The sequence below is a fragment of the Heloderma suspectum genome, chromosome 12 (genome assembly GCF_057233095.1).
Source record: "Heloderma suspectum isolate Gila_16-S chromosome 12, 16-S_ref, whole genome shotgun sequence".
Taxonomy (NCBI): Eukaryota; Metazoa; Chordata; class Lepidosauria; order Squamata; family Helodermatidae; genus Heloderma; species Heloderma suspectum.
In genome coordinates this window covers 8,864,164-8,890,979 of record NC_139469.1, presented here as the reverse complement: position 1 = coordinate 8,890,979, position 26,816 = coordinate 8,864,164, and the positions used below count along the sequence as shown (strand labels likewise).

Genomic DNA, 26,816 nt, shown 5'->3' with positions numbered 1-26,816 from the left:
GCAGAGCCGGTCGGCCAGGATTCTGGGGGGAGGATTCCGGGGGGAGGGACGGAGCGCCTCCCCCCCAGTGGAACCAAGCGGAGCCAGTTAAGCGGGGTTTCGTACATCCCTACAATCATGGTCTGTTGTACAGATAGCTTTTTCATACCTGCCAATGTGCTAAACTGTGTACATTTCAATAGTTTAGTTTAGTTCAAAAAGGTGCTTCCTAGCCACACACAGGGATCCAGAGTGAATGAATGTAACTAACTTGGGCCTTATGCTTCAGAAGAGTTATGACATAAGAACATCCATTACTGGCAACAGGATGTACCTTTAGGCCTACATCCAGGGTGGAAAGGGGGCAGGTAGTGCAGCATCAGCAGCCCTGCCCCCCTGCAGCTTTGCAATGGACACATAGTAGTGATGCACACCAACCACAAGATTTGGACCCTGATTCTGTGCTTTGGAATACAGCCTAATTTGACCTGGACTGATTTGGAAACTGCCTGATTTAACTCAGAACTGAGCGTGAAGTAAGATTCGGAATGAAGCTTGATGTCTCCTATTGACTACAATGGGAAACTCACAAACAGTTCTAACATTTCTACTTTCTAACAGAATTGGATGAAATTTGCAGGGGCAGTAGACCTTACTGGGAGATGAAGTCTGCCAAAATTCAAAGCAGGAGTTTTGGAGCTAGGCTCCCTTAAAGTTTTCTGTATTGTTTTTAAGGAAAATCCTACAACTTCTTTGAGTCTTTTGGCACCTTAAAGACTAACAAGCATATTCTGGCATAAGCATTCATGGACTATAGCCCACTTCATCAAAACCCACAAAAAAACAGCATCCTTACTGGGGCTTTCTGCTTGTGGTTTCCCTCCCTCCCTGGCAAAGGAGAGGGGGCAGGAGCCTTGTTTTCGTCGTTTAACTTGTGCTGCGCTGTTTCCTCACAGCCCCCAGAAAAGCTACAACTTACTTCTGAGTAGATGTAAAATTGTACTGTAGTTCCGCAATCCTAGGCATGCTTACTTGGGAGTAAGCCCCAATGAAGTCAATGGGACTTATTTCTGAGCAGACATAACATCATGCTGTAAGTCTGCAACACTCAGCACACTTACTTGGGAGAAAGCCCCACTGAACTTTATTTATTTATTTACCACTCCACATCAGAAGATTTCAGAGCAGTGAACAACAAATATAAAAGAATAAAACACCAGGTTAAAACAGTTAAAACATTTTTTAAAAGACAAATTCAAATAAGATTGAATTTAATAAACTGCAGCTGGTCACACAAGGAAGACCTTTTGAAATAACAAAGTCTTCAGGAGGCACCGGAATGAACACAACATTGGCACCTGCCTGATCCCCAAAGACAGAGAATTCCACAGGAAGGGGGCCACCACACTGAAGGCTCTCTCCCTGGTGGACTCCAACCGGGCCATGGGTCCATGTGGAACCACCAGGAATATGCTCTCTGATGACCTCAGTGACCAGGCAGGTTGGTAAAGAAGGAGGCTCTCTCAGGTATCCCAGTCCCAAGTTGTTTACAGCTTTGTACACTAGTACTAATACTGTAAACCTGACCTGATAGCGAATGGGCAGCCAGTGCAGTTCCCTCAGCGAAGGAGTTGCATGCTAAATAGGGATGGTGGAGAATTCCGCCATGGACTCCAGTGAGGCCGGATTCTAAAGAATCCGGGCCCCTGGAGTCCGTGGTGGAACGCCCTCCCCCCCCCCCGCAGAATCCCCTCAGGGCGGACTTACCTGGTGGCGGATGTGGCAGTGGCTCCGGTGGTGGTTCTGGTGGCGGATGAAGCGGTGGCGGTGGTGGCTCCAGCCACTGCCGGGCTGCTGCAGCCACCCTTTGTGTCCCTACAGTAGCCCGTGATAGGCTACGTAAATATTTACGTAGCCTATCACAGCTAAAGCAGGGACGCAAATCGTATAGGAGAATTTCTATTTCTATTTGCCAAAGCATTCAGCCCCCCAAAATTGGTGGAGAAATTCCCCGACACCCCCGAAATGGGACTTACCTTTGGCGAATGTCCCTGGCGCTGGCGGCTCCCGGCAGCGGTTCGGCGGCTGGCCTTCTGACCGGCTGCCACCGCCGCCATTTCCAAGTAAAAAAACAACAACAACAAACGTGATAGGCTACGTAAAGATTTACGTAGCCTATCACAGCTAGATTTTCAAAAAACACCGTGACAGGCTACGTAAGGATTTACGTAGCCTATCACGGCTGACTTTGGGGGGGGGAGGCATTTGCGTTCCTTATTTGGGCACGGGTAGTCTACGTAAACATTTACGTAGACTACGGCGAAAATAAGGGCAACGCAAATAGTGTTGCCCCTATTTTCGCCGTAGTCTACGTAGGGATGGTGGAGAATTTCTCCCCGAATCTTCGGGAGGCCGAACGCCGAGGCATTCGGCCCCCCGAAAGTGTTGGGGAAATTCTCCGCCACCCCCCCCCCGGGATGGGACTTACCTTCAGCGAATGTCCCTCTCGGCGGCGGGTCCCGGCGGCGTTTTGGCAGCGTTTCGGCGGGGGCGGCGGCCGGTCTCCCGACCGGCTGCTGCCGGCACCATTACAAAATAAAAAAGTAAGTAAAAAAACAAACAAACCACACCCGTGATAGGCTATCTGACGATTTATGTAGCCTATCACGGCTGACTTTGGAAATCTAGCCGTGATAGGCTACGTTAATCATTAAGTAGCCTATCACGGGGTGTGTGTTTTTAGGGGGTTTTTTACTTTTTCTTTCGCGGCCGGGGAGACGGGGTGCTTCTCCCCGGCCTAAATTTTGGCCAGGCGAGGCGGGAAGCCTCCCCACCCTCGCCTGAACTTCGGGGGGAGAAGCGAAGCGCCCCCCCCACCGCGAATCACCCCTGCGATAAGGTAAGTGACTTTCGTACATCCCTAAGTCTACGTAAATGTTTACGTAGACTACACGTGCCCAAATAAGGAACGCAAATGCATACGCCATTTGCATATGCGCTCCCCCCCCCCAAAGTCAGCTGTGATAGGCTACGTAAGGATTTACGTAGCCTATCACAGCTGACTGCAGGGACACAAACGGCGGCGGCTACAGCCGCCGCCATTTGCGTCCTGGCAGGAGAAGAGATTCGCGGCTGGAGGGATGGGGCGCCTCCCCCCTGGCCAGAATTTCAGCCGGAGGGACAGGGCGCCTCCCCCCCGGCCAGAATTTCAGGGCGAGAGACGGAGCGCCTCCCCCCCACCGCAAAGCAAGCTGCGGGATAAGGTAAGGGACTTTCGTCCATCCCTAAAATCGTGTAGGGGACGCCATTTGCATCCCTGCTTTAGCCGTGATAGGCTATGTAAATATTTACACAGCCTTTCACAGGCTACTGTAGGGACACAAATGGCGTCCCCTACGCAGGACGCCATTTGCATCCACACCAGCCCGGCAGCGGCTGGAGGCCCTGCTGTGGATTGGCCCAGCCGGCGGCTCCGTGGCATGGCTGCGGAGCAGAGCCAGCCAGGCAGGATTCCGGGGGGGAGGACCGGATCACCTCCCCCCCTGTCGAGGATTCCGGGGGGAGGAACGGATCGCCTCCCGCCCCCCAGTGGATGCCCTGACTGGAACCAGGTAAGGGATTCGTACATCCCTAATGCTGAAAAGGGGCAGCTCCCGACAACAGCTGAGCTGCTGTATTCTGTACTAGCTCCAGCTTCCGGAACAGTCTCAAGGGCAACCCCACATAGAGCACATTGCAGTAATCCATCCTTGAGGTTACTAATGCCTGTAACACCGTAGTCAAGCTATCCCTGTCCAGGAGCTGGTGAACCAGCCGAACCTAGCAAAAGGCATTCCAAGCTGCCGTGGACACTTGGGCCTCCAGCAACAATGATGGATCTAGGAGTACTCCCAGACTACGAACCTGATCTTTCAGAGGGAGTGCAATGCCATCCAGAACAGGCAATGAGCCTATCTCCCAGATCCAGGAACCACTTGCCCACAGGGCTTCCATCTTGCCAGGATTCAGCTTCAGTTTATTAGCCCTCATCCAGCCCATTACTGAGTCTAGGCACTGATTCAGGACTTGCACAGCCTCTCTTGATTCAGATGTCACAGGGAGACAGAGCTGCGTGTCATCAGCATACTGACGGCATTTAGCTCCAAACAGGGTGCTCTGAATCAACAGAGGACATTGATTCTGAACTTGGTGGGGTGGGCAATCAGATCTGTCTCCCTTCATTGCAGGGAGGCATTTTACCCTCTTCTCCCTCTGATTGGCCTGCGATCGAGCAATGTGCTCAAACATTTACATGGCAGACACGTGGTTGGAATCGGGGAAAGTACTTCCTTGGCATGTTCATAGCACTGCATCGGCATTTCATACTGCCGATATCCCACTTTTTATATTTCAGCTTATCTCCAATATTTTTGAAAGCAGGACAAACAGGAAAAGGCACGGGAGATGTCATAATGGTTAAACAACCCACAAACTTCCATGACTGGCAAATCACAAATGTGCAATAAATCACTCATGTAGAGACACCCTTAGACAGGTCTCAACAAATCACAAGATGCTTAGAGGAAAAGTACTTGTAGGCCTTGACCAAATTAAACCCTACCCATGGGAGGGAAACTTCATTGCATAGGCTTACAAATCTATAAACATGAGAGCAACCTATACATATCTGTTAGTTTTACTGTTTGTATAGATAAATACTGACGTTCAAAAACTAAACCTTGCAGCTTTAGAAGCTTTTTCTTTTATAAAAAAGCAGTATTATTCAGCAAATGCACCACTGACTTGGCAACCTCAGAATTTATTGTTCATTAAAAATACATGCTAATTATCACAATTTTAATTAAAGTATTATCTGGTGTATGTGAAATGCAATTATGTGCAACTAGCATAAGCGGTAAGGCAGGCTAATATTTGCAGAGAAGTGCGGCCCTGGTATTGGTTCAGTACATGTACAATAATGTGTGTTTATTTTCAAGTGAAAAATCGGTACATGGAACATTAACTGCAATCAAAGCAATAACTGGAAACCTAATACATTACCTAACAGATACTTTTCAGAATTTTATTTTAATTTCTTTGCCTCTTTTGCTGTCCATGTACAGATAATTGACTATAGCTATGTTGTTATAAGCATTGTCATTAAAATCTTTACAATTCTGTCTTAGTAAGAAAAAGGACAATGCCCCAAGCAACATTAAAGGCATGAAAATACATTTCTGAAGATTTCAATAAAACAACTACACAGACATTATGCATTAAAAACGTGGTTGTTCAGGCAGGCATTTGGGGTGGGTTAGGGTATTTTAGAAAATGTTTTTATTGTAGAATTTTATTGTTTTAAACTGTTTTATTGTCTGCTGTACATCGCCCAGAGTGGCTGGGTGACCAGCCAGATGGGCGATTAATAAATTTAATAATAAATCAAATAAAAACATTATGAGTTTAGGAATTTCCTTGTTAAGGTTCCCCACCAACGGATGAGGCCAACAGTCAGCATTGGTTCCACTACATCTAGCCTGCGAAACTCTCCTCACATATAAAATGTTTATTCTTTGTAATTATGTAAAGCTGTAAACCCCTAAAAGTCAGTCCTCACAAATAAAATATTACGGTGGGATAACAAATACTCCTTGATCTCTTGGTAGCATTGATACTCCTTGATCTCTTGGTCGCATTCGATACCATCAAGGATGGTATCCTTCTGGAGTAGCTGTCGAAATGGGAATGTGGGCACTGCTTTGCAGTGGTTCTGCACTTACCTGGACAGTTGTTTCCAGAGGGTGGTGCTTGGGAGGCTATTGCTCGGCTCCATGGTGCTTCCACTGTGGTTTCGCAGGGATCAATTCTATCCCCCATGTTGTTTAGCATCTACATGAAACTGCTGTGTGGGGTCATCCAGAGTTTTTGGGTGCATTGTCATCGGTGCACTGATGACATGCTACTATACTTGTCGTTTTCATCTCAGGCAGATGTGGCAGTGGATGTGCTGAGTGTGTTTGGCCTCAGTAATGGACTAGATGAGAACTGATAAACTGATCCTCAGTCCAGAAAGACTGAGGCTCTGCTGGTGGATGGTTCCTCTGTCCAAATTGGGGAAGTACAGCCAGCTCTGGATGGGATCACACTCCCCCTGAAGGAGCAGGTGAGCAACGTGGCGGTACTCCTGGATCCATCATTGTTACTGGAGGCTCAGGTGGCCTCTGTGGCACAGAGTGCCTTCTATCAGCTTTAGTTGGTAGCCCAGTTGTGATCCTATCTGGATGGGGGTAGTAGTCTATACTCTGGTAACCTCTAAGTTAGATTACTAAAACATGTTGTACACAGGGCTACCTTTGAAGATGGTTCAGAAACTGCAGTTAGTGCAGCATTCAGCAGCCAGGTTGTTGGCTGGGGCTAGGTCATGTGAACATATAAGCCCAGTCCTGGCTTGCCTGCTCTGGTTGCCAATTGGTTTCCAGCCCAAATTCAAAGCGCTGGTTTTAACCTCTAAAACTTTAAATGGCTCAGGACTTGAATACTTCAGGGGCTACCTCTCCCCGTATGAACCTACTGAGTTCATGAGGTCAGCTTCAGAGGCCCTTCTCTGTGTGATCCCTCCAAGAGACGCTCAGGGGATGTCAGTATAGGAACATGCCTTTTCTGTGATAGCCCCATGTTTATGGAACACTGTCCCCAAGGAAGCTTGTCTGGAATCGACGCTATCATCCTTTCAGCGCCAGGCAAAAGCGTACTTATTTACCCAGGCATTTGGACATTAGTTATGGCCCAATAGCTGTGAATTGCTTTTGTGATGTTCCTTCTAGATTGTGAACTGCAGGAGTTGTTGTGCATTTGTGAATGAACATATTTCGTATTATATTGCTTTTAGGTATTTTGTGGTAAGCTTTTGTGGTATGTATTTGTATTTGTATTATTGTGCTACTGTAGTTTATATTGATTTTGGGGTTTCTCTTGTTTTCTTTTCCTTCTGGTAATATTAATCATGAATTAACATAAGTCACTTCAAGACTGCTTTTTGCTGTGGAAAGCAATACATAAATTTAATAAACAACAATAACAACTGAAAAAGGCATCTGTAGCTGCTACAGAGTGCCAAAACTGTCAGCTATGTAGTGCTATGGATGCTTTTTTTCTTTTTCTTTTTTTGCTAAAAAGATTTTTTAAATGTACCAAAAACAATTGGGATCCTGGGGGAGGCTCAGAGGGTGGCAGGGAGCTGCATGTTGCCACCCATGCCCTAAAACAAGCTTGGATATCGAAAACGTATTTCAATATTTGCTGTTAGTAACATTTCAGAATTATTAACCCAGCCTCCCTTTGCCATTATTGTTGTTGTTTACATTTCGCTGACAACTGTATTGTTTACTCTGAATTTCATAGGTTATGTGAAATGGACCAGCTACTTGGGTTCCATACATCAGATAGTAGCTATAGTCACAAGACTGGCAGTGCATAAATAACCTCATCTGAATAGGATTGTCTTAGCAACAGTGATGCAATCCTCTGAGGCAGGTAGCACACAATAGCTGAAACACCTGAATGGCATGTGCATACACATTTGACTGGGAGAAAAACGGAAGTCATACCTAATTCAAATCTCTGTATTTAAAAAAAAATATTAAAGAGGATTCAGCTTTGTCACTGTAATGTATTCTTTTTATTCTAAGGGATACTCTATATAAACAGTACATGGAATAACAACTGAGGAGTTTCATAGTTGATGGATGTTCAAGTATTTAATCACAGACTAGATTGTATTACCTGGGAAAAGCTAACCGCTTATGTGTGAGAGCTGATATTATTCCACAAGCAAGCATAATAATGCAATGGATTTTGAGATGTTCCAGCCGTAAATTGCAGAATTCATTGGACATCATATAAAGATGACAACATATAAGAGTAAACAGACACCAATATTCTTGCCTGGCAGACTAAGGGATGCACTCTGGTGGGAAGAACTGATAATTAAGTAGAAGTCTGGCAGTTCCTAAAACATGTTTTGCTGTGCTACTCTGATAAGCACCGTCAGTGTTTGTTTCCTGTGGAACAAAAATCCTCAGACTGACTCTAATAGATCGCACAATTTCTCAAGGAAAAAAAAAGATAGTAATCTTTTATGAAACAGAAGGTCAGGTGAAGATAATTTGCTCTTCTATTTTTCTTGCAGTTTTGCTATGCAGTTTAAGCATGGTTTCAGATTTGCGCTTGCCATGTATAAATTTTTAAAAAAATTATCCTGTCTGACTGGGCTCCTCATTTAAAAAAAAAATTAAATTGTTTTATTTTAGGCATGTATACCCTGCCTTATCATCATTTGCTGATCAAGACAGCTTACATACATAAAGCTAGAAAAATATAAATAGCAGCTATTTTAAAAAAAATCACTAAAATCTTTTTTTTCCTTTTTTGATGTGTAATACTCTAACACAAAACTTACAAAGGCTCCTAAAATTGAAAGGCATAGATCTACATATGTTTGGTAATGTGTCGAAAGTCAGAGAACTATTGAGACAGGAGCCCAGTCAGACAGGATAAATGCACATACTGTACAATAGAGGATGGTCTCTTATGTACTAGTTTTGGTAACCATTCCTGAGATAGTGATGGCATGGCAGCTCCAAGTGTTCTTGATTATTGTTCGGAAGTCTGGCTGCTGGCCTGATTTTTAGAACTAAAATTGCTTTGGACACCCTGGTGGATGATCTGCAATGAGAAAAGGAGCGTGAACCTATTAGGGATGTACGAAAGGTACTTACCTTTCGCGGATTATGTTGATGGTGGGGGGGAGGCGCTCCGTCCCTCCCCCCGGAATCCTGGATGGGGGGGAGGTGCTCCGTTCCTCCCCCCCCCCCCCGGAATCCTGGCTGGCCGGCTGTTCGACATTCGGCCGCTGGCTAGCAGGGATGCAAATGGCAGCGGCCGTAGCCGCTGCCGTTTGCGTCCCTGCAGTCAGCCATGATAGGCTACGTAAATGTTTACGTAGCCTATCACGGCTGACTTAAAAAACAACAACAACAACAACGTGCGTACACAAATGGCGGCGGCCACGGCCGCCGCCATTTGTGTTCCTTATTTTGGCAAGTCTTAGTCTACGTCAAGATTTACGTAGACTAAGACGGCGAAAATAAGGGGAACGTAAATAGCGTAGCGGACGCTTAAAATGATAACATGTAATGAAGAGGTCAAAATTAGCGGTAAATTGGATTACTACATTCCTGGCACAGAAATTCTACAGCTTCATATCACAGTTGAGCAGGGGTGGTGTTTGCAACAGCTGGTGTATCAGGAAATCCTCAACAAAATCAGCATGCACCAAGCTGATAAAAGCGGTGCAGAATATTTAGATAGATAAAAGGAGAGAGTGAAGTATGCATTATACTTCTTTACAGCGACCACAGACATACCAATACCTTCTGGATAAACTATTGAGAAGATTCCTTGAGCTTTGTTCTTCAAAGCACTGTCCCAGCAAGCACCAAGGGAGTCTTTAGGAACAGTGTTTTAAGCAAAGCATGCATTAAAAGAACTATAAAGGAGGTCATATGAGAGATGTGTCCCTAGAAAAATGACCACCAAAGCACTTGATGGCATAATTAATTGTAAGTACTCCAAAATAGTTTGATGCAAACTCTAATAAATTCGTTCAGAGGCTTGATTTGCAGCCTGTGTGTCCCTCACTTTGCCTCCACAGAGCAATATGTCGATGTGGCAATCAAGGCACAATTAAGGAAAAGTCAAACAATAGTCAGACATTTATAGAAATACACAACAGGGAACTCACAGATAGGCTTTGATAAGGCAGGTATTTACTCACCAAATACTTGTTCACACACAATTTAGCATTGGATAATGGGGAGAAATTAACAGGAGTCAGTAGAAGAACCCTAATAAGGAAGCATCAAAGTGGAAAACCTGTTTTTCTTGTTAGCTATCCTCAGGAGCTGAGGATCAGCTTTGCTCAATGTTGATGTTGAGTAACCAATAGGAAAGATGAGGATATCCCACTGATGGTGCCAGTATGACATCTCTTCCTTTGCAGAGCAACTGAGTGCTTCCTCCACAGGAATGGCCGATGACCAGACAAAGTGAGCCACTTGCTGTAGGCAGCAGGTGATAGGGGACAGAACCATGCCACCCCCACCCACCCCCATCCATTCCTCTGGTAACTCCCATTTTCCCTCTTGCTGTTAGATAAATCTGTCTATTTATTTACTTATTATTAATTTTTTATTATTATTATTAAATTTATTAATCGCCCATCTGGCTGGTCACCCAGCCACTCTGGGCGATGTACAACATACAATAAAAACAGTTTAAAACAATAAAATTCTACAATAAAAACATTTTCTAAAATACCCTAACCCACCCCAAATGCCTGCCTGAACAACAGCGTTTTTAATGTACGACAGAAGCTCATTAAAGAGGGGGCATGACAGAGTTCCCTAGGGAGGGAGTTCCACAGAGTGGGGGCCACCACAGAAAAGGCCCTCTCCCTCGTCCCCACCAGTCTAGCTGTCCTGGCTGATGGGACAGAGAGAAGGCCATCCGAGGCTGATCTTGTTAAGCGGCCTGTCTGGTGCTGCTGGAGGCGCTCCTTAAGATAGGCTGGGCCGGAACCATATAGGGTTTTAAAGGTCAAAACCAACACCTTGAATTGGCCCGGAAAACAACTGGTAACCAGTGCAACTCCTTCAGCACTGGAGTGATGTGATCTCGCCGGCAGCTGCCTTTAATCAGGCGAGCCGCCACGTTCTGTACCAGCTGCAGTTTCCGAACCGTTTTCAAGGGTAACCCCACGTAGAGCGCATTACAGTAGTCTAAACGAGAGGAGACCAGGGCATGTACTACCGATGGGAGCAGATGGTCGGGAAGGAAGGGGTGCAGCCACCGTATCAGATGGAGTTGATACAGCGCTGTCCAGCTCACAGCTGACACCTGAGCCTCCATGGACAGCTGGGAGTCCAAAATGACCCCCAGGCTGCGGACCTGGTCTTTCAAGGGTAGCCGTACCCCATTCAACACCAGGTCAACATCCCCCAGCCTCCTCTTGTCTCCCACCAAAAGTACCTCGGTCTTGTCAGGGTTCAGCTTCAGCCTATTCCTCCCCATCCAGCCACTCACCGTCTCCAGACATTTGGACAGGGATTCTACGGCCAACCTTGGTGAAGATTTAAACGAGAGGTAGAGCTGCGTGTCATCCGCATATTGATGACACTGCACCCCAAACCTCCTGATGACAGCCCCCAGCGGCTTCACATAGATGTTAAATAGCATCGGGGAGAGGATGGAACCCTGTGGCACCCCACAAGTAAGTGGCCACGGGTCCGAAACCTCCTCTCCCAGTGCTACCCTCTGGTACCTGCCAGAGAGGAAGGACCGGAACCACCGCAATATGGTGTCCCCAATGCCCAACCCCTCCAGTCGGTCCAGGAGGATACCGTGGTCAACGGTATCGAAAACCGCTGAGAGGTCGAGGAGAACAAGGAATGAGCATTCACCCCTATCCAGAGCCCTCCTCATATCATCTACCAAGGCGACCAAGGCCATTTCTGTCCCATGCCCAGGCCTGAAGCCTGACTGAAATGGGTCTAGATAATCAGTTTCTTCCAAGTGTGCCTTCAACTGCACCGCCACCACCCGCTCAATCACCTTGCCCAAAAATGACAGATTTGAGACTGGGCGAAAGTTGTTCAGAACTTGAGGATCCAAGGAGGGCTTCTTTAAGAGCGGTCTTATCACTGCCTCCTTGAGGGCTGATGGCATCACTCCCTCCTCAAGGGAGGCGTTCACCACCGCCTTGATCCCCTCACCCAGTCTCTCTCTGCAGCTCATAATGAGCCAAGATGGGCAAGGATCAAGTAAGCAGGTGGTCGGCCGTACAGATGAAAGCACCTTGTCCACTTCATCAGGAGGAAGAAGCTGGAACCGATCCCACAAAACCGGTTTGCCACAGGCCGCCTCTTGCTCACTAACTGTATCCACAGCGTGCAGAGTAACACACCTAATCTGATCAATTTTATCTGCAAAGTGCCTTGCCAAGGCCTCACAGGAGGCCTTAGAATGCTCCAGTGGTTCCGGAGCCACAGGACCAACCAGGCTCCAGACCACTTGGAACAGCCTCCTGGGACAGCACTCTGCAGACGCGATGGAGGCAGCATAATATTCCTTTTTTGCTGCCTTCACCGCTACGTGATAGGCTGAAGATACAGCTCTAGCCCGTGTCTGATCGTCTTTGGAGCGAGACGTCCGCCACCGGCGCTCTAGCCGTCTCACCTCCTGTTTCAGAGCTCGTAACCGCGGATTGAACCATGGTGCAGTCCAAGCCCTGTTCAGGGGGAGAGGGCGTTTAGGAGCCACCTGATCTAATGCCCCAGTGATTGCGGCATTCCAGCCACCCACCAGGGTCTCGACCGAGTGGCCGTTGGCATGCCCCAGAGAATCCCCAAGCACGTTCAGGAATCCATTTGGATCCATAAGATGCCTGGGGCGGACTATTTTAATGGGTCCTCCACCCCATAGAGTGGGGTGACTCATACAGTCTAGACTCATACAGTCTAGAGAATGTATGGAGAGTTTTGCACACAGAGCCCTGCCTGAGGGCTTTTCAGCTTCATTGGGTTGGGCAGAGAGGGGAGCTCTTCTTTCAGACAAGCTGCATGTCATGGGCGGGAAACTTCTGGCTTGCAGGCCTAATCTAGCCCACAAAGGTTCCTTAAATGGCCTGCAGAACCTTCTTCAATTCCTCCAGGGGATGGGACTTGTACTCCAAGCCCTGCCCTGGTGGAATCCCCCCTAGAGGAATCCCTACTGCTATATCCCATCACAAATTGGAGATAACAGTGGAGATGTGCGCAGCTAGGTAATGTGTGCAGCTAGGTAACTGGCAGGAATGACCTTCCGGTTGAAAATGCACCTGCTAACCTCCTTGAAGGTTTTTAAGCATGCGTTAAAGACTTCGTTATTCCAGCAGCCCTTCCCTTTTTAGAACTCTTGTTCCTTTCGCTGACTTTTGTGTACTGTTTTTAAGCTGTGTTGTTTTAAACTGTGTTGTTTTATTCTTGGATTTAAAAAAAATGCTTTTAGTTCAAAGTTGTTTTAGTTATATGTTATTTGTATACATTGTCCGTATGCTTTTAATACTTTTTTACATTGTCCGTATGTAAATAGTTTTTAAACTTTGTATATTGTTTTTTAATGTTTTAACTTTTGTAAACCACCCAGAGAGCTTCGGCTATGGGGCAGTATAGAAATGTAATAATATTACATTTCTATATTATTATAATAATATAAATAATAATAATTTTTGACCCTGGACCAAATGATTTTACAGGGGACCCTGAAGATAGCCATTGTATTATTCAGTTGTGAAACACACAAATAACATTTATTTTCTCCCCCTCCCATCCCCATTCCATGTTATACAACTGCTTCTACACTCATGATACGTTAGAGCAAAAAACCAACTCTGATTTAGAAAGAAAGACAGACAGAGACAGACAGACAGACAGACAAACAGACAGACTCTGAGCATGTGCAGTTTTGCATTTTAATAAAATTCACATCCATCATACAGTAGCACTATAATAACTACAGGAATAAAATGGAATTTGCTTCTGCTGCCCTGATACTAAACACTTGGAAACTTGGAAATAAGCACCATTTTGTTGCAGAAACTGATAAATATTTCTAAAGTAAAAATAATAAATTGAACATCAGTAACCATGCATGTGCCTGGCTGGCCAGGGCCATCTATAAAGTTTTTTTTGTTTTTTTTTTAATAAGAATAACCAAGGAATGCTGCAGTGACCAGTGTCAACCCTGGTGGCCTCAGCCCACCTATGCCAGCCTTGGAGCTGACACCAGGCCTGTCTTTCGCTGCCCCCAATACTTCCCACTCTAGGTGGTCAATTGGGGGGGCTCCTGGGCTGAGTGGAGAACTTGGCCAGCACTGGGAAGAACAGCAGCTGCTCTTCCTAGTTCTGGTGAAGTCTGCTTGCATGGCACCCCCATGGGGATGACACATGCTACAGCTGGAGCTGGGAACACACACAATGCAAAGCCTGGCAGAGTCTGTTTATGTGGCACCCGTTGCCCACAGTTTTAAATAGCAATTTAGGATGTGAGTGCTAAATATCTGAAACTATAGTTTCTGATTTACAAATTTAACAGTGTTAGGAAGCAATGATACTAAGGCTGCCCCTATTGGACTTCTGACTGCTTGCAGCCTCACAGAGCTTCCTGGGGATAAAGGTAGCAACCCTATCTTAGCCAGAAATACTGATAATTCCAAGCTGGAAAAATAACTATAACACTGATTAAAATGTAAATTAATGAGCTCCATCTACTTTAACACTTAAAGTTTAGTCCCAAAGAATTGCCAGTAAGGGCAATTTAAATGAGCTTCATACTGACCATTGGAGAACTTTATATTTTCATAAATTTTGATACATTCATTCTAACCCTTAAGTTTCTGTAGTAATGGAAACCCTACTAACCCTATCCTGATTTCCACTGCCTTGATATTTAGTCTTTTGATCTGAAAGTGCTAGCTCCCTGTATATTCAGTTGCACAAAATTCATTAATGCACAGTTAAGTAAAATATTCCTCATACTTAAAAAAGGAAGGGTAAAGGTAATGTAGAAATCACTTGGGCATCTCTAATGTAAGATTTATTATCATCTTCACCATCAGCGATACAGCACCACCAGTAACTACAGTGCTTTACAGAGCACAAGAACATAGGACCCTACCATGATGAGCTTCCAATCTAAAACTGTAAGCTCATCAACACAGGGGAAGTGGCAGAGAGGAAAGTGGAGGCAAGAATAAACAGAGAAGCAATATGTGGTTGTTTCAGTTACAATGTGCTTAAAGAATGGGAACTAGAGGTTGTCCCAAAGACTTAACAAAGGAGTGGGTTTGAGGAGGGATTTGAGACAAGTAACAGAGGTGGCATCACACAGGTGATGTGGGAGGCAGTTCCAAGCATATGGAACAGTAAGAGAGAAAGGGTTGCATCTTTTTGAGGCAACAGGAGACCTTTGGATGATGGTGGGAGATGGAGCTGAAGGAGTTAAGGGATGTATCAGGATAAGAAGATGGCTCAGAGAGGTGAGGATGGCTTTGAAGGCAAGGGCAAGGAGCTTGTACTGGATCCAGCAGTAGACAGGAAACTGTTGTAGGGATTTAAGGAGGGATATGATGTGACCAGAGTGATGAGAGGGGTGAATGCCACATACACATGAGTGGACCAAGATGAGAAAACAGAAGACCAGAGAGAAGACTGTAGTAGTCTAGGTAAGAGATGATCTCTTGGGTGTAGACTAGAGTTTTTGCATAGGTAATGAGAGTACAGACAGTAATGACCGTATTTTTGCAATGTTGTAAAAGAAGAAGTAACATTGCTTGTCAAAAACATCCTGTAAATGCATCAGAATCATGTTTATATTTCAGAAGTCCATTAAATAGGTTTTCTATTCTGAAGGGTTGTTGTTCATTCGTTAAGTTGTGTCCGACTCTTCGTGACCCCATGGACCATAGCATGCCAGGCCTTCCTGTCCTCCGCTCTCTCCCGGAGTGTGCTCAAGTCCATATTCATTGCATCGGTGATGCTATCTAGCCATCTCATCCTCTGCCGTCCCCTTCTCCTTTTGCCTTCAATCTTTCCCAGCATCAGGGTTTTTTCCAGTGTCTTTTCTCTTTGCATTAGGTGGCCAAAATATTTGAGCTTCAGTTTCAGTATCTGTCCTTCCAATGAGCAGTCAGGGTTGATTTCCTTTAGGATGGACTGATTGGACCCCCATGCAGTCCAGGGGACTCATAAGAGTCTTCTCTAGCACCACAGTTCGAAAGCATCCATTCCTCAGCACTCAGCCTTCCTTATAGTCCAGCTCTCACAGCCATACGTTACTACTGGGAAAACCATAGCTTTGATTATACGGACCTTTGTCGGCAAGGTGATGTCTCTGCTTCTTACTACGCTGTCTAGGTTTGCCATAGCTTTCCTCCCAAGGAGCAAGCGTCTTGTAATTTCATGGCTACAGTCACCATCTGCGGTGATCTTGGACCCCAAGAAAATAAAATCTGTCACTGCTTCCATTTCTTCCCCTTCTATATGCCAAGAAGTGATGGGGCCAGATGCCATGATCTTCGTTTTTTTAATGTTAAGTTCCAAACCAGCTTTTGCACTGTCCACATAGGATTATGAGCATAACCTTGCTGGCATGTGAAATGAGCGCAATTGTACGGTAGTTTGAACACTCTTTGGCGTTGCCCTTCTTTGGAATTGGAATGTAAACTGACCTTTTTCAGTCTTGTGGCCACTGTTGAGTGTTCCAAAGTTGTTGGCATACTGAGTGCAGCACTTTAACAGCATCATCTTTTAGGATTTTAAATAGCTCAGCTGGAATACTGTCATCTCCACTAGCTTTGTTGTTAGTAATGCTTCCTAAGTCCCACTTGACTTCACTCTCTAGGATGACCGGCTCAAGATCAGTGACCACACTATCATGGCTATCAGGGGCATTAAGATCTTTCCTGTATAGTTCTTCTGTGTATTCTTTCCACCTCTTCTTAATCTCATCTGCTTCTGTTAGGTCCCTGCCTTCTTTGTCCTTTATCATGCCCGTCTTTGCACAAAACGTTCCCTTGAGATCTCCGATTTTCTTGAAGAGATCTCTAGTCTTTCCAATTCTGTTGTTTTCCTCAATTTCTTTGCATTATTCATTTAAGAAGGCCTTCTTGTCTCTCCTTGCTATTCTCTGGAACTCTGCATTCAGTTGGATATATCTTCCCCTTTCTCCCTTTCTTTTCACTTCCCGTCTTTTGTCAGCTACTTGTAAAGCCTGATGAGGCCACTTTGCTTTCTTGCATTTCTTTGCCTTTGGGATGGATTAAGTTGCTGCCTCCTGAACAATGTTACGGACCTCCATCCATAGTTCCTCAGGCACTCTGTCTATCAGGTCTAATCCCTGAAATCTATTCCTCACCTCCACTGTATATTCATAAGGGATATGATTTAGGTCATACCTGAATGGTTTAGTGGTTTTTCCTACATTCTTCAATTTAAGCCGAAATATTGCGATAAGAAGCTCATGAACTGAGCCAGTCAGCTCCAGGTCTTGTTTTGACTGACTGTATAGAGCTTCTCCATCTTTGGCTGCAAAGGACATAATCAATCTGATTTCAATATTGACCATCTGGTGATGTCCATGTGTAGAGTCGCCTCTTGTGCTGTTGGAAAAGAGTGTGTGCTATGATCAGCATGTTCTCTTGGCAAAACTCTATTAGCCTTTGTCCTGCTTCATTTTGTACATCAAGGCCATGCTTGCCTGTTATCCCAGTGATTTCGTGACTTCCTACTTTAGCATTCTAATCCCCTATGATGAAAAGGACATCTTTTTTTGGTGTTAGTTCTAGAAGGTGTTGTAGGTCTGCATAGAACTGATCAACCTCAGCTTCTTCGGCCTCAGTGGCTGGGGCATAGACTTGAATTACTGTGATGTTGAATGGTTTGCCTTGGATTCGTACTGAGATCATTCTATTGTTTTTGAGATTGTACCCCAGTACTGCTTTTCCCACCCTTTTACTGGCTATGAGTGCTACTCCATTTCTTCTAAGGGATTCTTGCCCACAGTAGTAGATATGATGGTCCCCTGAATTAAATTCGCCCATGCTTGTCCATTTTAGTTTGCTGATTCCCAAGATGTCGATGTTCAATCTTGCCAGCTCATGTTTGACCACCTCCAGCTTGCCTTGATTCATTGATCTGACATTCCAGGTTCCTAAACAATATTGTTCTTTACAGCATCGGATTTTCTTTTCACCACCAGACACATCCACAGCTGAGTGTCCTTTCAGCTTTGGCCCAGCCGCTCCACTCTTTCTGGCGCTACCTGGAAATTCCCTCTGCTCTTCCCCAGTAGTATATTGGACACCTTCTGACCTGAGGCGCTCATCTTCCAGCGTCATATCTTTTAGCCTTGTGATACGTTCCATGGGGTTTTCTTGGCAAGAATAGTGGAGTGGGTTGCCATTTCCTTCTCCAGTGGACCACATTTTGTCAGAACTCTCCACCATGACCTGTCCGTCTTGGGTGGCCCTGCACGGCATAGCTTATGGCTTCACTGAGTTACGGAAGCCCCTTCGCCACAACAAGGCAGTGATCCATGAAGGGGATTCTGAAGGGTGCTCATGAGTTACTTTCATATGCAATTATTTTGGCCTAATAGGATGGTCCTGGTACTATTTTTATAAAAAGCAATATGCAAGCATAAAGATATAATGAGACAGTGATCACATAATGAGTTGGTGTTTAAGGCTGCAATCCCATGCACACTTACTTGGGAGTAAACCCCACTGAACTCAATGGGAGAAACTTCTAAGTAGACATTGAAATGCACTGTAAGTTACCTCCCACCTGATCCTTGTATTGCACAAGTCATGGGAAGCCAATAATCTTTCATATTGTTTTTAAACAAGTATAATTTTAATGTGTTATTTTAATCTTTTTATTCTTTTACTGTTTTATCTCTTAGTTCACTGCTCCAAAATCTGTTCTAGGTATGGACTGGTATACAATTATTGTAAATAAATAAATGAATAAATAAATATAGGAAATGTGTATCAGGCTACAAACAAATATTACACACTATCTTCCCACCACTAAAGAACAGGAACATTTTCTGCTAGTGTTATAAGCTCTTTATACTCAACAACCTTCCTTGGATCTGTGGATATGTCTATGTGCATTGCTCCATTTGACATTCTTGCCCACACACACATACACACAAGCCTTGATTATCCACTAATTGCTCACTAAATTATATAAGGGGACTGCTGGAAGAAGAAAATATGCTCTTAAAATATCCTAATTAACAGAAAGGGTAAAGTGTGAGTTAAAATCAGATTGGCATTCTAGATATGTTGTGGAATGAGAGAACTGTAACACCTAGAGAGAATGCTTAGGTAATCAGAGTGCAACCATTTCTCTATGAATGGGTGAACTGCTAATTAGACCAAAGGAAATAAAACTGTCATTGCGGGGTAAAGGGGTATAAAACAAAACACACACTAACTGCCATTTCATTGTCCAAAACAAAAAACAAAAAAAACACCCTATCAAGTGCGGCTCGGTATGTGAAACCTCCTTTATAAGTAAATACCAGAATCATAAAGTTTGCACATTCATTTAAATACCAATTCACAGATATGCATGTGCCTTTCTAAAAGCATGCCAGGACAATGAACACAGACAGCAAGGTTTAGGCTGATGCTGCAAGGGCAGATCAAAATATTATCATCAAAAAGGTTATTCTGCTGAAGGATTGTAGAACCATCCTTAAAGCATCCATCTATCCCAAAAAGGGAATGCATTAAGTTGCTTTATTATCATTAAACCTTAATTGGGTGCTTAAAATGTAAGCTGCATTATCAAGTGCGGTTAGTCATATTTCTAACAATAATTGATTTTAACTTACATTCTGCTGCTTGGTATAATCTTGTGGCCGTCTCTAAACCAAGTTACTTGCAATCTGGGGTAGCTTGTGATGTCTGGGAAGTTTAGAACCGTGGCTTGCCCTTGAGACACTGTTTTCCTCTGGTCCACATCTTGGAAATTCCCCATGTCTGCAAAGAAAAGTTATACTAAGAAACCCAGAAGTTTCTTCTTTCATGCCATGTCATTACTTTTTAGGGGTCACAGAGAATAATAATTATGTTTTATAGCAGTCATTGGCATTGCCATAATTAAGTAGCAAGATATATCAGACCTCATGGTAGTGCTGATGAGTGCAGGTTTCTGGGTGTGTAGTGAGGCATGAGGCAAAGCCCAGTGACTCTAGGACATCCAAGAAATGTTTAAATCAGCACTACATGTTTGCATTTCCTTGAGTAGGCAATTGACTTTTTTCCCCAGTTGGAAATTGACGTATTTAATAGCCGATGAACTTCTGAAACTTTATTTTACAATATATGTACATGTAAACAAGATAACTTTATACTGAAACTGTAAGATGGATTTTCCATTTGGGACTTGGGCAAGTAAGGGGTTACCTGGATCAGTTTATTTTAAATTGATCCCACCTTTCCAGTATAAGAGTCTTCAAAGCAGCTTAAACTGAAATTAAAATCCAAAATAGAATCCAAAAATAAACAGTATCAAAGCCAAATAGCAGTGCCAACAGAACTAGCTATTCTGGAGAAAAACAGCTGAATAAAACCAATAACAACCATCCATGTTAATTACAAGGGTTAGGGTTAATAGGATTTAGCTGGTGCCTAAATGATAATAGTAAATATGCCAGGCAAATCTCCCTCTGAAGGGAATTCCAAAGATGAGGTGCCACCACAGAAAAGGGTCTTTTCTCCTGTAGACACCAATCTAAAGGTAGGGAAATCTAGTGAAGGACATCAGAGAAAGATCTTAATTGCCAGATGGGTTCATCTGGGAGAAGGCAGTCCTTCAGACAATCTGGTCCTAGACCTTTGATAGTTTATATGTAACCACTGGCACCTTGAAATTGAATTGTGCCCAGAAACAGATAGGAAGCCAATGAAGATAATTCAGTATTAATATGATGTGACCACTACTGTGAGCTCCTATTAGCTTGCAAATACTTTTCGAAGGCAGTCTCACATAAAATGTATTGCAGTAATTAAGTCCGGATCACATTTTTCCAGCTCGCATACCAACCAAAGCTACCAAAAGGAACTTTCGGCTGCAGAAGTCACTTGACTGCAGTGTCAAGGTCGAAAATTGGATGTAGGGTTTAGAGACTGGGAAGTAGAACCAGGGCCAAGGACATTAGGCTAGAAAACAGGGCAAAAGCCTCAATGCTATACCCATTTACCTAGGAGTAAGCCCCATTGAATTCAGTGGAATTTACTTCTGAGTAGACACATGTAGGAATGATTGGGTTATAAATTATGTATAAAGTGGCTAGGAAATGAAGCCAGACTTACACAAGTAGGAGTGTGAACTGAGTGGGCACTGACTGAAGTAAAGAAGGCAGCAGTTTAAGGTTCGGGGGCTTGATTATGATCCATTTTGTTAAGAATATAGAAGCCACCATTCAGAATAAACCTATTCTTATACATATTTCAGAATAGTGTTTTGTGTAGTAGACAAAGGGGAAATGGGGGAGGAGAGTCAAAGTGTCTACTCTATCCCAAGACTGAGCTACAAAAGAAGAGAGAAACTGATGGTCTGCAAAAGAACTGACCAGACCAAGCCTGGAAAATCAAGTCAGTTTTTTGAATTGGGCTTTAATCATCGGCATGACTTTTCCAGGAACTAAAATAATTAACACTGTATAGTTCACAAAAGTCCATATCTTCTGTTTACAACTGTAATCAGATTACTTACTTAAAAAGAAGTATTGAACCATGCAAGTAGTTCTAATTAACCTTGTTGTTACATGATCAGTTTAGCTTTCACAATTTCGACATTTTCTAATTAAGAATTGCTTAGCAATTCCTATGCACCTCTGTTCGCATTAATTTTCAATTCAACTACTTATTTCTAGCGCAACGCCCCTTTTCAGCCACTCCGCGCTCCTCTTGCGAGTGTGGAGGACGGGGCTGTTCCGTGCTGCCTCCAAAGCAGCACAGAAGTGGGGGGAGATCGGTTCTCCAGGAACCGACCTCGGAGCGTGGGCTCTGAGGTCGGTTCCCAGAAAACCAGATATCCTATGGCCATCTAGCCGCTGTCTAGCAGCCACAGGACTGCTCCATCCAGGTGTCATTTAATTTTGGAAATTGTTCTGGATGTGTAGTATTTCTTTTTTTTTTTTAATATAAGATGCTTCCTACATAAACAGAGCTCTGGATGTTTAGGGTGCCATCCTATACTGAAAACATGACAGCTGAGAGGCAAAGGATTTGACAGAAGCCCTGCTATGATGGCAAAACACGAGCTGTTCCAATGGCCAATGGAACAGGTAAAATGGGGTGGAGTCTTCAATGAGATAGGAGAAGCACAGGAGAGGATATCTTGTATGCCAAACCCTACCCCTGCAGCAACACCCCCACTGACAGTACAACTTTACACCAGCCCTGAACCTAGCACAAAGAATGGTTCTCCCATTGACTTGCATCATTGCCACAACAGAGCAGAGGGTATGGTGTAATTCAACATCCAGTCATAGCAGTTCACCACCAGCAACTCCACACAGGGAGACCAAAGGGAGTGCAGGATATGGCTATATTGCTTGGGACCCTTGCCCCATGCTATGTCATGCACACTAGAGCTCGTAAGGGAGAACTTTGGTCATGGGAAAACAGGAAGAAAATGCACTTTGCACAAAAGAGCCTGTCTCCAGAACACACAGAGGAAGTTGAGCATACTGCTAACTTTTCTCCCTGCCTAGAACCCTAACAGGTACTCTGTCTTGGGACTCCAGGCACAAACACCCAACACCAAACTCCATTCCACTCCAACAACTGGGGGTGCCAGGACAAAGCACCCCACACAGGTAGGCAAAAGATGGGGGCAACCATGTTCCCATATCTTCCCCACCCCCTTTGTTATATGTGAATACTGTGTTCTTTTTGATAGCTCAAACACATTTCCCCTCGACAGCAGGGAGCACATAAGTGAGTTCTTTCTTGGCAGAAGCCAAGCATTCAACTCCAACCATTGCAAATGCTGGCCCAACACGCATGAGTGCTTTAGCTTTGCAGGATCACAGCCCAGAAGCATAGAGCAGAACAAGCGTCACCACACACATGCATGCATGAACACACAGAGTTCCACCACAAACCTAATGGGAAGGAATCTCCCCTTACTTTCCACAGACTGCTCTCCCACAGGTACAGGACCCAACCTGCTGCTGTGCCCCATTCTGTACAGACTAGGAGGGAAGGTCACCCCATGACCATGAGCAGTGACCAGAGCCCTCCTGGCTGTCCCCCCATGGGGCTGTTAACTTACTTGCTCCTGGCAGGCTCCTATACCCTTGCAAGCACCATGACAGGCAGTTATGCAACAAGAGAAGCACTTCCTAGCATGGACCTGGCCCTATGCTGCAGCTGACTGTCAGAGATCCTTTCCTCCCGCCCTAATATGATCTGGTTTCACGAAGAGACTCTGAGAGGGGCAGGCGGGGAGCTTCATGGGCTCTCCAGCAATGGCCCCCCCTCCCTCTGCTCATTCAGGAATCCTGTACCATGATTATGTATGCCACCTTGGGTTCCTCAAAGAGGAATAAAGGTGGGATAAATGTAATAAATAATAATAATAATAAAAAAAATACTAACAGAAGTAATGCTGTTGTTCATGTATGCTTAGTATGGAACATGGTTGTAAAGCTCAGTTATACTTTATTTTAGGTGTTGGTGTTCCTATGTAAATATTGTTGTGTGTCCATGGCCAAAACATCACAGATCATGTAACTGCTACTTGGCAAATTTCATGAGATCACAAATATGAGCAGATTTCACCCTTCTTTATTTCTAAACCACATACCTAATTTGGATTATTGATTACTTAGATGTTACTTTTTAAATGGCCTAGCTTGCATAATTCCTTGTAATGCAAAATTAACATTGGCTTTGTTAGTACAGTATCTCATAGTCTCATTCTCAATAAATCATATGAAAGCAGTAAAATACTTTTCTTCTGGTGCAAAAAGTGCTGTAATGGCAGGAGAATGGCTGTCCCAATCCCAGTAACTGCTTAGTGGAGATCCATTAATGGGGGTTGAGAGATCAGGAGCAGGCTCTGAAGTTGGCTTCAAATCCTGGCTAAGAGGAAACCTATTATCAGTGGTTAATGTTGCAACCCATGTATTGCTTAAGCGAGATAAAGGGCAAAGGGAATTCATGCTCCTGAAGGAAGGCAGACCAGGCAGATCCCCCCTAATGTCTGTACTAACCCTGCTTCATGGTGGTTAAATCTTTTAAAACCTTAACTATTTCACAGTCCCAACAACTTTTTAAAACAAGTCTATGTTGCAAACCAGACATTAGATAATGGTTAGCTGGAAGAGTTAATGGCCTCTCAGCCAATTTGTCCAGCATTACACACTATTATTCTTGATGCTAATATTAAGCTGCAGGAAAAATAAATTCAGCACATTTTCCCTCATGATGCCTCTCTTCTCTGTTTAATCACTTCCTTGTAAATGGTCATGTCTAATAAAGAATTCCATTCACCCACTTCATCTTCCTGCCATTTATCAAATGACAGCCACTGTTGCTGACCTTCCAGTTAAGTGCCCTGAGGAACAATAATCAAAGTCTCAGACACAGACGTGTAGAGTATAAACAAATGGTGAAACTTCATCTTGCTTGTGAGATTTCTACTTGTCTTCTCCACAGGCAGATGATGATACGGAACAGGTGGGCAGAGCTTCCCACCAATGGAATGATAAAACAGGCTTAGGCAAACTGAAGATGCCTCAGTTCCACAGGAAGGATTCTTCTCCAGTAAGTAAATTATGAAGACAGTGCAGGGAGAACAGGTTAAGTGCCCACTCCCCTATCCAATTTGGGAACCCCTTTTGGCTGTTTTTAAGCAAATATCATGGTTCTCCCACATAACTGCAAATTTTGGCTCTAAGGCAACTCGAGAGGAAAGAGAGGGAAAGGGAAGACAGTACCAACACTGTATAATGTTGTATAATGGCAAAGTATAATGAAGTGAAGATGAAATACAGTGATCCAGTCTGTACCAGAAATAATTCAGGAGATGCAGATTAATTTGCTGAGTGTCCTCCACATTTTAGCAAAATAATCTTGGCCCCAAATAGGGTGAGATGCAGATCATGTTCCTACCAGTGTCTCCAAGCAAGCCCCTCCCATTTTTCCCTACTTACCAGGAGATGGCAGCAAGAGAGAGGGCTCCTAGGATACATTGCAGCAGGGCCTCTATTAGCCCCTGGATGCCACTGCAAGCATAAAAACAACAATGGAGAACAATGGGAAATGCATTTCCCATGGTTCCAAAAGCTCAAGATGTTGCTGGTATGGTTATGCTGCATTTCGGTACTAACATAGGTCTATATCAGAGTTCTGGAGTCATTCCTGCCACCTCACTGTGTCAAGATATGTTTGAGAAAAGGAATGGGGAGACAGGAAGGGTACAAGTCAAAACAGATCAATAGGATCAACCCAGACTACAGATTTCATTCTGATCCTAAACGCATCATGGAGGCACAGCCATGAAATTGGCAGTAGAACTTGCTCCATTTTTAAACTCTGTCCCATCATTCACGTACTTGGATCTACATACTACATCCTCCTTCTGACTCCTAAGTGTTCATAGTAGGGCAAATAAATAAATAAAAATAAAATCAGAAGGGATCCTAGTGCTAGAAAATGGAATAAATTTAAGCTACCCAGAACAGTCCCTCCTAGATCTAGCCCCTATTGGGATAGTTTAATAATGATGATGATGATAAAACCTTCAGCAATTTCTCTCTGAAAAGTCTGCTTCTCTAGCAAATGTACTTATATGTAAGAATATGTGATTGTTTTAAAGACAAGGAAAACACAAATGGGAAGCAGAAGCAGAGAGCTGGCCTAAAGAGCCCTACCTAGTCATGTTCAGATAGGAAGATGAAATGGCAAAGATCAAAAGGAGCTGTTCTTATGAGTTGCTGACCTGGAACTAAGCACTGCCAGTCAACCTATGTCTTACCTACAAGTTCCATTGATGGAAGATTCCACCTACTTGTTCTACATCATCTACCTGCTAGAGGGGGAGGATTCACATTATGAGACACCTTGAATGTCCTTCATGGAGAGAGAGGTGGGATGGAAATATTAATAAATTTATATTTATCTTACTCCTAATATTTATTCTCTTCTAGTGATATAATTTGCTAGAAATTTTAAAGGAAATTTGATAACTGAATTGACAACTTAAAATATACTTAGACAGCAATCCTATGGTCTCTGCACGGACCATAGGATGGCTTGGAAAGCCCCTTCTGAGGTCAGAGACAGCACTCCGACCCCATAAGGGTGAGTCAGAGATCTGCCCCTCACCCCCTCACCGCTGGCATGAAGAGAACCATGCCAGCTGTCTCTCCAAAATCAGAAAATTGCTCTTCAGAGAGGAGGAAAAAGGGGCATTCCAGTTGGTGGGGAGGGGAGGAGACAGGAGAGGCCAGGATACTATTTATCCTGAGTCTCCTCCAGCCACCTTCCCTCTCCCTCCAAAGCACTTCCCTCTTCCCTCACTAGAAAAGCCCAACTAGCAAAAATAAAGGAGGGGTGAGCCTCCACTGCTCCTCCCACACTGCTGGCTTCAGCCCGACAGGGCATAGTAATCTCGGAAGCCTCTGAGTTCAAGGGCTTCCAAGTAGCGAAGACACACTGAGCATACACTGACCCCCCCCCTCTCTCTCAATCTCAATCTGTGTGTGTGTGTGTGTGTGTGTGTGTGTGTGTGTGTGTGTATGTGTGTGTGTGTCTTCCAAAGGCCAAATGGAACCTGTCTCTAAAGAATTTGAGAAGACGATTACAAAAATTAAGCGCAGGTTGATTATGAGAACAGATGTATTTTACAATTCAAGCCACACATCTTGGCATCTATAATTGAGAAAATCTATACATGCATCCAAGTGAAAGTAAAGTATTTAATTAGAGGTCAAACTTGACAATTTCTACAATCGGAAGTTTGGATGTACCAGGCCTGTCTTAGAGTTTAGCTTGTGGGGTGTTTGTCAACCAAACCATTATTTTCAAGTGTGAGTATGCTGAATTTAAAATTGACCTCTCTTTTTGAGGTACTTTGTATGTTTATGTTTAGCAGCTTCCCAACCCCTTTACGCTAAAGGGCACCTACTTGTCCTTGGTGGTCTTCAGCTTGCAAAACTGTAGGTGTTAAGAA

At 44.1% G+C, this 26,816-nt stretch overlaps 1 protein-coding gene across 3 annotated transcripts in view; it reads right to left on the bottom strand.

Moving 5' to 3' along the window:
* Positions 1–26,816, bottom strand: part of SDK1 (sidekick cell adhesion molecule 1) — an 851,863-nt gene that overhangs the window by 612,874 nt on the left and 212,173 nt on the right. For all 3 annotated transcript variants that reach the window (XM_084818282.1, XM_084818285.1, XM_084818283.1), the window contains exon 4: positions 19,459–19,606. In XM_084818282.1, coding sequence (XP_084674408.1) covers positions 19,459–19,606 — 148 coding nt within the window. The remainder of the gene's footprint in view (positions 1–19,458; positions 19,607–26,816) is intronic.